We start from the raw sequence: 12583 nt of genomic DNA on the forward strand, positions 1-12583 counted from the left end.
ATCCTTTCTTTAATTATGATTTTTTTAGATAATAACAAAAATTATAATTATAGTAATCATTATGGCTGTTGGCCTGTTGCATTGCAGTATTTTGAGAACGAAGTGATAAAATAATAAAAAAATGTATTCTAAAAAAATATTTTAATTTTGAATAAAAAATTAAAATAAGACAAAATAAAATATTTAAGATAAAAATAAGACATTTTAAATGTTAAAAATAAAATTAAGACTTAACATAAATATTATAGACTAAAACAATACTTTGTTTTTTTAATAACTAAAATTTCTCGTTAAAATTCTTTAATTTTAAAATTTCTTCTAAAAGAATATCCAAATATATTATTTTGCTATTAAAAATTGGGTTTAGCTAATATCTTAATATTATTATTAGTAAAGAATTTAAATTTTTATTTTAATAAATGAACAATAAATATATTAAAAATTTAAAATTTATATATTTTTCTATACAAATTTTTATAATTGATAACATTAATTTGTGTTCTTCAGACACATTTTAACTAAATTTCTTGAAAATCTTAAATATTTTTTGTAATTGTTTTCTTTCTTTTAATTACCGTATTCAAAGACGTGCCTAAAGAATAAAATTTTCTTAGAGAAAAGTATCTAATTTAAGATTGTTTAAAGACCAACATAAATATAGATCTTAACCATGATTAACATGTGTTCTAAAGGCATAATTTAAGAAGAATCATGTTAGGTATATAACAAAAAATTAACCACAAGCATAGAATACAAAGGGAGTAGATTTTTTTTAGCGAAAAAAAATTGAATAGTATTTAGTGTTTAATTTCATCTTTTATTTTATCTTTTATTGTTTTTTCTTTTTTATTTAATTTTGGTCATACTTATAGAATTAAAAGTGGAAGATCACACTTTATTCTCTCAAGTATTAAAAAAATAGAAAGGATATATTTTTGAATATAAGTTAAAAACATTAAAAATAAATTAAAATTTTTATTATTGTTATACTCTTAAAACGTGTGAGAACACAAAATAGCTATATACTTTAAATATTTACTCTTTATGTTGTTAATTATCATTAATGGGTCAAAGTATAAAAACAAAGAAATATAAATGAGAAAAAAAATAATAAATGAGAAATAAAAGTTTAGATAGATGCAAGTATAAATAATTATTAATTTTCCCTCCGTTTGCTTCTCCGTTGATGTAAGAGGAAGCTCCACCTGTTTCTCTGCAAATCCCTCCGTCATTTTCTCTCTCTCTCTCTCTCTAAAAAACATAATGATCTGCATTTTCTCTTCCACTTCTTAAATCCCTTTCTCTCTTCGTTTTCTTTCTTTCTTTCTTCTTTTATATTCAATGGAAAGTGTTCCTTCGGAAGATTCACATTCAGAAAACAACGATGACGAGCGAGTCTATTTCGTTCCTCTCAGGTCACATTCACGTTCCACTCTTCCTCTCACATTTTCTCCAATTCCAATTCTCCGAACCTCAAATAATTTCATTGACCATTTCCACGTGCATTGATATCATAATCAATCCTACTAATGATTTGAAAAACAAAAAAAAAAAAAAGAAAAGAAAAACACAACATTTCTCTTTTGCTTCAATTTGATAGCTGCCTTTCCCCTTTTTTGTTTCTCCCACACGCATTGGTCTATGGAGTCTTGTGAATACTTGAATTGTTGGATTGGATGTTGTTGTGAATGGTGTATTGATGTTGTGTGTGTTTTCAGGTGGTGGAAGGAGGCTAAGGGTTCAATGCCGGAGGGTTCGGAAGGGAAGGAGGGTGTTTTATATTCAGGTGTTGCTGGTTCTTCATATGCAGGTCCTATGAAGATCATCAACAACATATTCAATTCGGATCTCATGTTTGGTCTCAAGAGGGAGGAGGAGTCATCCATGCAGAATCGCGAGAATGGCGAGGTTGGTGTGTCTGGCAGGGACTTTGCATTGGTTTCTGGGGAAATGTGGTTGCAGGCACTCAAGTGGTGAGTGGTTTTAGAGAATTCTATCTAACTTGTATAAGCAAATATTGTAGAAATGATTGCATTTTGCGAGGTTCTAGTCAAAATATGCTTTTATGCTAGTTTTTTTTTTCTCAACTTCACGTTGTATTGTGGTAGGTTTGTACAATTTGATTTTGAACAAATTTGCTAAATTGGCTTGACAATTGTTTCTGGTTCTGCTGTGTGAAACTCTACTGTGATTTCATATTCATGGTACAACTTTATGCTGTGTCTTTCATGGTCATGTATGAAACTTTAAACAGTCATCTTAGTTTAATTTCAACTTTAGGGTGAAATAAAATCTTTTTTTCATTACAATCTAATTTGAATGAAAAGTAAGCTGATATAGATGCTACAACCACTTGTTTTACATGGTTTTTTATAATTATTTCTAAAGAAAAGCAATTGCAAGTGAAATTAGATTTCAGCTTTGGGGAAACTATTTTATCTTTTCTATAATTAGAAATTTTAGTATAGATTCCATTCAATGATTAGATTACACTTTTATTTGATTATATAAAGTATTTGATATAATCAATTACCTTTTGCGACGGATTCAATTATAATTTACACTTTGGGTGCTATGTGATCCTTTTTTGTATAAAAAGACATTAATTGAAGTGCATTTGTTAAGGTGTTCGAATTTAAAAACTATTTGGAAATTATTTTAGTTGTCTCACTCATTGATAATTACTTTTCTTAGTTTGAGTGGATACATAAGATGATAAGAGCAAACACACTACAATTATAGCAAGTTAGCATGCTATCCCTTTCCAAGGCTTAGCATGCTACAAACCTAACTTGCGATAGATCACCTTTGAGGGGAATGTTCCAATTGAACCTAATCCTAACATGAAATTTTTTTGTTCTTATGTGTCAAGCAAACTCGAAATCCCTGTTTGCAAAAACCTGATAAATTTGATTTCAGTGATGGTCATTTTCTAAATACTAGCACCAGGAATATAGTTTTTCCTTAAATTTTTTTTATACCAAATATCATTATAAATGAATGTAATCACATAATGATTTTGCCTATTCAGCATACAATAGAAAATCTCACCTTAGGTGGTTTGATTATGTATGGACAAGATTCATAAAAGTTCTAGTAATGAGATTAGATCAGATAGTAATACTTCAATAGTTGGAGATAGAGGGATACAAAGACAAACTATCTGTGAAGCCGTGAAGAAATATTTAGATTTAAATCGGATGTCTATGCATCTTATTTTGTAATAGGATACCATGGTGTTTTAAAGCAGCCAACCCACTTAGTGAAACATGAATGGTTATTGTCCATGATTGATCAACATTCATAATACTTGTTAATTGTGTTTTCTGTATCACATGTTTTGGTTTCTTTAGGCATAGTGATTCAAAAAATGCAATAAAGGATGAGAAAGGGTGTTCATCTACTGAGGACGATATGGCAGACATATATCCTTTACAACTTAAGATAAATGTTCAGAAAGAAACAAAATCATTGGGAGTAAGAATAAGCAAAAAGGTAACTAGTTTTTACTCCTTTTATTATTGCTGTTATTCAAGGGTATCTAATGACTAATGGCTAAGGCATTTGGATTAATATTCCACAATTATTTTGTCAATTTTTTAGTTATCAATGTTGATGGAATGTTGGTGGAACCATGGTGTTTTGATGCTTTAAGATAATGATAAACCATTATAGAAACATACTGAAAAGAGAAAATATGAAAGAAAAATCGATTCCACAATGATTGAAAATTCATTTTCTGCATGTAAGTAAATAACTCGCTTGAGCAGTTATTATTGCCAAAAGGCTTTATATATGAGTAGCAATATTGTCTGGTTAGATTCAACATGGCTTTCCTTTTTTGTTCATAAGTTTTCAGGCAATCATGGTACTCATTTCATTATCTCTTTCTTCAAATCCTAATCCAGTTTCTCATTTTTTCCCTTCTTCATAGGACAACGCACCTGAGCTCTTTAAAAGATCCTGTAAAATATTTGGTGTAGATACAGAGATGGTAAGATAACATTCTGTTTGCAGTTTTACCTATCAAATTAGAACAGAAAAATAGATACATTTTCAGCAATGTTATTGAAACTGCAAGAAATTGAGGATTTCTGACCTGTTATTGCACAGTTACGCATTTGGGACTTTTCAGGTCGGACAACCTTATTTTTTCTGAATGACAAAAGCAAGATTTCATCCGAAGGTCAAAAGCAGTCCGAGGAGGTAAATTAGATTATATTTTGCTTAACAAATTTCTATACTTTTCTTCATATTTTTATCATTATAAGTTCCTTATTATTTATTGTGGATACCTTTTTTTCTTTTTGTTTCCTACTTTTCTGTCAATTGTTTAATTGAATTGACACTCTACATGAGGTTTGTAGATGCAACAGCATTGGTCCATGATTTTAGTTTTGATCACATGTTGAATGTGTTTGGCGGAGAAAAAGGCATCATCTTGGAAGTTGATAGCTTATTGTCCTTTTTGCCTCAAATGATGTCATTTTTTTTTTTTGCCGGAATATTTATGTTTAGCATTTTTGTAGAACAGTAACTTGTCTTCTTTTTTGATGGCTACTAGTTGATAATTGTGAAAACTTTGCCGTGTGAATTATTGACTATGATTCAAAAGTGCTTTATGTGCAATATTAACATGACTCTTAATGATATACAGATTTTTCTAGAGTTGCAAGTTTATGGGTTGTCAGACCCATCGAGATGTAAAGAAGGGAAGAAAGACGAGACTAATAGTTCGTTTAAGATGAATGGTAGCGCTTTTTGCCCTGGCGAAGCTGGTTCATTGGGATTAACCGGATTGCAAAACCTGGGAAATACTTGTTTCATGAACAGTGCTCTCCAGTGCCTAGCACACACACCAAAGCTTGTTGATTATTTTCTTGAAGATTATGCCAAAGAAATAAATCATGATAACCCATTGGGAATGGATGTATGTTACCATTATTTAGCTGCTTGTACTTTATTAGCTTGATATATCTGGAAATTCTCTTGTTGGTAAATTCTATTCTTAGGAAGTCCTTCACTCTATAGTCTTTGAATTTGCTTCTCTCCAGGGTGAGATAGCTTTAGCATTTGGAGATTTACTTAGGAAGCTATGGGCTCCTGGAGCGGGTCCGGTAGCACCAAGAGCTTTCAAAGCAAAGCTTGCTAGATTTGCACCTCAATTTAGTGGATTTAATCAGCATGATTCCCAAGTTAGTGAATCTTGGTCCTTCATTCTATGCTTGTATTTTTATATTATTTTATGTTTTGGCCTTTTGAATATTATTTCTCATGTATCCCTTCCATTGTCTATGATATTTTTTCCCCACAGGAGCTTCTTGCTTTCTTATTGGATGGACTTCATGAAGATTTGAATCGTGTTAAACGTAAGCCATATATTGAAGCCAAGGATGCTGATGATCGACCAGATACAGAGGTTGCCGATGAATATTGGCATAACCATTTGGCTCGCAATGATTCTATAATTGTTGATGTGTGCCAAGTACGTATCCCCTTGTTTTGTGCAAATGCAATCACAGTGTTAATTGATTAGTTGTTCTGATTCCGAGATTACGTTGGAAAGTATTAATAGATTTTCCTTTTCCATATTTATCATTCACTCAAACATTTATAACTTTAGGATACTATAAACAGTTACTTAGATAGAGTTCAACCTTAAGCAAGCAGGGTGGCAAAGTGACACATCTTTATGTCAGTCAATTATGTCAAATTAATATGTTGAAAAATTTAGAGCATGCAATGTCTACAGTATGATGAATTCAGACATAATATTATATAGGGCAAACACTTATTGTTCAAAAAAATAAAATTTAAAAATTCATTTGAATTTTTAATTCTACTGGATCTTCCATAAATAATAAAGATCATTCATAAATAGTCAGGATTAAAAATCATGACCTTTAAAATGTCAATGTTGTATATGACCCTTAGGTGATCTTATTATCTTGATCAATTATGAAGTGTAGCAGTAGCAGTTGATTGCAAAAAAAAAAAAATGGAGTAATAAGAAAGTTGGATCATAAATTCAAGTTAAGAATGATCAGTGATTCTCTCCTGCTTCTAGAATACTGCAATCTGCACACTTTTTCAGTTGTTGCTGGGTTTTCCTTCTGTCCATGTGAATTAAATTCGCTACCTTTTCTTCCTAACATTATTCTGTTTGCTTTATGAACCACCGTTATTATCTTATGCAGGGTCAATATAAATCAACATTAGTTTGTCCAATTTGTAGAAAGGTCTCCGTGACATTTGATCCATTCATGTACTTATCATTACCTCTGCCGTCGACAACAATGAGAACAATGACTTTGACTGTTGTGAATAATGGCATTAATGGAATTACTCAATTATCACCATACACTATTTCCGTCCCAAAAAATGGAAAACTTCAAGATCTGACTAGAGCTTTAGGCATTGCATGTTCTTTGGGGCTTGATGAAACCTTATTGGTGGCTGAGGTATATCTGTTCAGTTTAAAAATCTAATTTGAAGCCAGTTCTTTTCTTCTTTGAGTTCCATTATGGATACCTAAACATATTGTAGAAAATTATATGTCTAAAGCATGGGCTGTGGTACAGGCATACAACAACATGATTATACGTTTTCTTGAAGATCCATCTGATTCATTATCCTTAATCAGAGATGCTGACAGACTTGTTGCTTACCGATTTATGAAAGATAATAGTGATGGCCCTTTTCTTGTCTTTACAAATCAGCAGATGGAGAAGTAAGTTTTATGTCTGAAGAGGACTATCTGTTAAATCAATTCCTTTCTTGTGATAATACAAAATAATAGTGTTTGCAAGTTCACGAGCAAGACTCTTTTAAACTCTCTCAAATCAGTCTAAGATGTATTAGCTACCATTACAAGCAGTCAGAAAACTATTCCAGCCTAAGATTCCTCTGTAGAAACTAGAAACATGGATGACTTCAGTTTTAAAAGAACGGGGTTATGTTATTTGATCAAGACAGTTTTGCTAAGGAATTGTTGGTATCCATGATATATTGTTTCCAATTTATATTTTTTATGTCTTCTTTCTATAAATATGTTGCCAAATTTTGATCGTAAACTCACGGGATATAGAAAGCCATAACAGAACTGAACTATGAAGCTTGTTGGTAGAATAAAAGGAAATGTCATCATATAATATCTCAAATACCTTGTTAAAGTTTAGCATTATTATTTGACATCTCCCATAATTAGATGGTTTTAATTTACCTTTGCAATTGACAGTTTGAACTACTCTATCAGTTGAATGCTCAATGCCAGACAATAAACAAAAGTTGGGTTCATATGCTCATTTATAATCTGTATGCCATGCATAGGCTTTTATTGTTTACTTGTGTTTCTCCTTACCGTCGTTAACTTTGGATTTTAACAAATCTTGTCAGGCAGCAAACTCATGGGAAATCAACTCCAAATTGGAAGGCTTTTGGAGTTCCTATTGTGTCTAAGCATTGCAATGTTACAAAAGGATCCAATCTCCGTGATCTCTATCTAAATTTGCTAAATTCATTTCAAATTTCAACTGAAGAGTCCTTAGAAAATTTAGATTTGAGTAACAAAACGGAAAGAATGGCAGAAACGGAGGGGACGGAATCAACTCATTTAAGTTCAAGTATGAATGGGGAAGATTCTTCTTCAGATGGAGGACTAGAGTTTTACATAACAGATGAAAAAGGGATTGTCAAGGATTCCAAGATATCAATGAATGAGCCACTGGAAATAAATCAAGAGTTGAGGCTGTTGCATGTGCTTGTATATTGGTCAGATAAACAGATTCAACAATTTGATTCCCAGCTTTTCAGTCCATTGCCTGAGGTTTACAAGTCTGGCTTTTTGGCAAAGAAACCTCAGGAGTCAGCTTCACTATACAAGTGCCTTGATACATTCTTGCAAGAAGAACCTCTTGGACCCGAAGACATGTGGTTAGTTACTCTATAACTGCAACATGAAGGAAAAGAACTATAAATCTTTGATTGGCAATTTGATTTGCATTTTCTTTTGCTTACAATTGAATGGGATGCTCTGTATCTAAATGCTCTAAATACTATATTTTTCTTAAAATGATTTTCAAAGTTTATATCGTCTTGCATGAAGTATTTCGTGAGCAGCGTTACTTTTTTCTAAGGTGGATTTGTGTAATTCTAGGTACTGCCCTAGCTGTAAAAAACATCGTCAAGCCAGTAAGAAGCTAGATCTTTGGAGACTTCCTGAGATTTTGGTCATTCATCTTAAGAGGTTTCAATATAGTCGTTACATGAAGAACAAGCTGGAAACATATGTTGACTTTCCTGTGGATAATCTTGATTTGTCAGCTTATATTTCTCACAGGAATGGCAAATCTTACCAATACATGCTATATGCTATCAGTAATCATTATGGAAGTATGGGAGGTGGTCATTACACAGCTTTTGTCCATGTAAGTGCTCATTTTTAAGCATATAATTTTGGGTACGATGAGATTTTTTACCTATAAAACAAACCTAAGTTTGTGGATTATTGGAAATAGTTTCAATCCTTTGTAAAATTCTGAACTTCACCATGAAAGGTTGTCTTGTTTTGTTTAGAGGGTAAGCTTGGCACAATAGTAAGGTTTCTCCATTGGTTTACTTATTATGCAAATTGCAATGATTGTGAAAAGTTGATCCTATTGGATAACATTGTTACTATCATTATATAATATATATGGTATGTTCACTCTCATTGATTTGTGCTACCATGTTTCATGTAGCATGGTGGTGATCAATGGTACGACTTCGACGATAGCAATGTTCATCCCATTAGCAAGGAGAAGATAAAGTCATCAGCTGCCTATGTTCTTTTCTACAGAAGAGTTGTCGAAGGATAAACATAACAGTAGAGTTGCACATAGTTCAAATAGCATTGAAGCTAGGAATCATTGATTCATACATTATTATAGTCTTACAGGTATACCTAACAAAAGGTAGAATATATTTTTGTTCACATGTTTTACATTTTTTGGCTAGTTGTGTTTTAGAGTGGGATTAGAAAGGAAGGGGATATTGTAAAGATTAGTGGGGTATTAAGAATTAGAACTTTAACAGTTGAAACTTGAAAGCGCATGGTGTAGAAATGTTGACACTCATTTATTGGACAGAAATGTTGTACTAGCTCGTAAGAGTTGGTAATTTATTGGATTATATTTTGTACCTATTTCGCATTTTTTTTTTCAAAACCAAGAAAATCTTATGATTCATTAATTTTCTATTTCCTTTCAAGCGTGCTGTCATAAATTCAATTATTCAAGAGTTGCAAAAGAAGTTTGAGAGAAAAATAAAACTTGTTTGAAAGGGCTTCATTGAAGATTATGTTCTTTTTCCTTCATTTGCCAATGACAAATAATGATTGAGCAAAGATGTTACCTTGATTCAAATGTTCAGATACATTTTGTGTTACTAATAGATGTTTAGCTAAAATAATATACATGACAGTAGTTCATGAAGTTCTGTCTTTGCAGGGGGAAGAAAATCAAAGCAATTACTAGCAACCATAATTTCTTTTTCTTTTCTATTTTTAATGTGTATTTTGCTGAGGAATTAGGGAGAATGAAGTGGAAAAAAACAAACACTGCATACTTTGCCATTCTTAAAGAAGAAGTGGATCTGAGTAGTACTGTAATGTATGGCATTTGTCAGTTCTCAGAAGTATGGACCATGTTTCCAATTTGGGGTTAAGGTGTGCCAGAACTCCTCTTTGATTTTTGTACTAATAGTAGTTAATGCAGCCTTAATCTAACACAGGACCACTTTTCAAATTCTGCTCAACACTGGTTCTCACTTGTAACCTTTCTTATTTTGAAATGTATTGTTTGTATTCTCTTCTGTCTCGTACAAGGAATTGGGATGGTGGAGGAGTATGCGGGATTTGGTGTACACCACAAAATGAGTATAGAAAATGTGACGGAAACTTTTTTTTATGGTAATTAATTAGCATTTAATAAAGAATGTACTAGATTATCGAGAAACATAAGGTTAAAAAAAATCGATATTTTACTTAAAATAGAAAGAGTAAATTAAATACGTAAAATTGTCAAATCTAATAAAATTTTTGTAAAAACAATTAATTTATTTAAAATTATAATATCAAAAAATTTTAATAGAGTTAAATCGAAAAAGATGATGATCAAACTAGACATTGAAGATTAACTCAGGATCTAGAGGGGTCCTGAAGAGGCCTCCCCCTCCTGGCCCCCCAAAATTTTTATAATATATAAATATTAATGAATAATATTTTGTCATATGTTTGAGTGGTTGAACTATGTTTATAAATCGATGGTCTATAATTCAAACCAAACTTGTTATTTACGTGCATCTTTTAAAATATGTATGCCATTAAAAGCCCGTTGAATAATGTGGCTTAAATTTGCCCCTTCCCCATCAGAATTTCTTGATCCGCCACCAGACACCAGTAGTTATTCTCCCATCCACATGCACTACCTTAAAATTAGGTTTTAATTTGGCGTCTATCTATTCTCACCTAAGTTATTGTTATCCTTAATATGCTAACTAGGATGATTCAGGTTGCAATTATCATTCTATGACTATGCTACAAAGACTACAATTTAAAAAATATTGTTAAAATTAAAATAATATTTTTTTAATCGTTAAACGCTTTTCAAAAAGTATTGTTAAGAAAAAATACTACCAAAATTATATAAAAAAAATATAACATTAATTTTAATAACACTTATATAATTATTATAGTTATCGTAACATAGACATATTAAAATATGCCGTATCTATAATTAAAACAGCTTCGTTTATTAACAAAAAAAATAATAATAAAAAGCTTTAAAGTCACCGGGAACTTGCACTAGAGCAACAACAAAGCTAAAGACAAAGAGATACAGCAGAAACTCCCAAATCCATCCAACGTTTGAAAAATTTAGTAGAACCACGATGCTAATAACACTTGGATTTTCATCACACAACATGATTATCTATTTCCTAACCAAATTAGACCTGAGATGGGTGATATATATTGTAGATTAAGTTAGATTATTGCACCTACTCATGTTCATTACTTATATATTGCCTCTATTCTATATATAAATTCTCTGTCTTGCTAATTATTAGTAACTCATTTCAACTTTCCTTTCGGGTATTATTTGCTTGACCAATAGCTTAATTTATAGTGATAATGGATAATAACTTAATTAAACTTCATGTTTAATACATAGATATAGCATCAAATCTAGACATGTTATTTGGGTTTGAAGTCTTAACATAAATAATTAACATAAATTGGCCAAAATAATTAATATGCAACTAACTTTCCTTATTTCAAATATTCAGTTGAACTGTATGTTATCAAATTTTTAACAAATTGATTATTTATAATTTTCCAATTTTTAAAAATATTCAATGTAAGGTATCATCATAATTTGTAACTAAAAACTAAAAAGTGTCCATTGTTGTTGATATGTGGAAGGTCCAAAAAAATAATAATGAGAATCTGAAAAATATATAATTGGGTATGGGAAGGCTGTTAGTGACATGACAGTCCGAATAGGTTTCAGAGACATTTTCATTAATTGATTGGATTGATTTGTTTGTTCAAAGGGAAATAAAAGAGAAAGAGAAAGATAAAGTGATCCATCTTTAATTTGTTTGTTTGAGACAGCACCCACTTCCTTCTGAGAACCACACAAATATGTAATAACCCCACCACCTACCTCTTTGATTTGACCTTTCAGATTCTCTCATTATAACCTCTTCCCACCAGACAAACTCATCTTATCACTTAACCATTTTTCTACCATGCACCCATTAATTACACTATCTTACTTTTCATTTTTGGGAAACTTGTTCTATCTATATCATTCTCTCTAATTTATTCATAACTTACAACTTTGAACATGCATGCATTTTGATTATATTCTATACATTATTTATACTTAAAATGGTATAATTAAATTATTTTTTTCTAAATTTTTAATGCACTAATTAATTATTCAAAAATTTTTTACTCTTAAAAAATTAGATATTGAGTTTTGTATTTAGAAAATTTAGAGAATTGCATATAACCTAGCTAATATTTAACGTAATATCATACATTTGTTCATCATATTCAATCAATTTTGAATATTCAAATTTACACTTTTTATTTTTTTTTAAGTCATAGAGTTTAGATTTCTAATAATAATAATAATAATAATAATAATAATAATAATAATAAATCGAATTACACATTCAAATCGAATATAAATATTTCAATATCATGAATAACTAAAGATAATAAATTTAAAGCAGCCTAGATCGATTTACACATTCGAATCGGATATAAATATTTTAATATCATAAATCATTAAAGGTGATGAATGAATTTGAGACTGCCTTCAAATTATAATGTTAGATTTGTGTATAAATTATTATACATCTAATTATTAAACATGTAATTTCTAAAAGTTGCATCCATTTTTATGTGGGTATCTCTATAGGTATCAAATTCATTTTATTTGTAAATTTAATTTAGGTACATAGATAATGGACAGAGATTGGGATCATGGATGAGGTTTGTTGTTGTACAAAGGAGACATGCCTTCAACAACATGGC

General features: G+C 30.7%; 1 protein-coding gene across 1 annotated transcript; it reads left to right on the forward strand.

The window, feature by feature from the left end:
• Positions 1–1174: 1174 nt before the first annotated feature.
• LOC112789559 (ubiquitin carboxyl-terminal hydrolase 8-like) lies at positions 1175–9168 on the forward strand. The gene is made up of 13 exons (XM_025831505.3): positions 1175–1415; positions 1719–1973; positions 3354–3495; positions 3935–3994; positions 4114–4206; positions 4658–4930; positions 5055–5195; positions 5315–5485; positions 6198–6461; positions 6582–6730; positions 7396–7932; positions 8156–8426; positions 8739–9168. Exons 1-13 carry the CDS (start codon positions 1342–1344, stop codon positions 8853–8855), a joined length of 2547 nt encoding a protein of 848 aa, XP_025687290.1. The 5' UTR covers positions 1175–1341; the 3' UTR covers positions 8856–9168.
• The last annotated feature ends 3415 nt before the right edge of the window (positions 9169–12583 follow it).

Source organism: Arachis hypogaea, chromosome 3, assembly GCF_003086295.3.
Source record: "Arachis hypogaea cultivar Tifrunner chromosome 3, arahy.Tifrunner.gnm2.J5K5, whole genome shotgun sequence".
Taxonomy (NCBI): domain Eukaryota; kingdom Viridiplantae; phylum Streptophyta; class Magnoliopsida; order Fabales; family Fabaceae; genus Arachis; species Arachis hypogaea.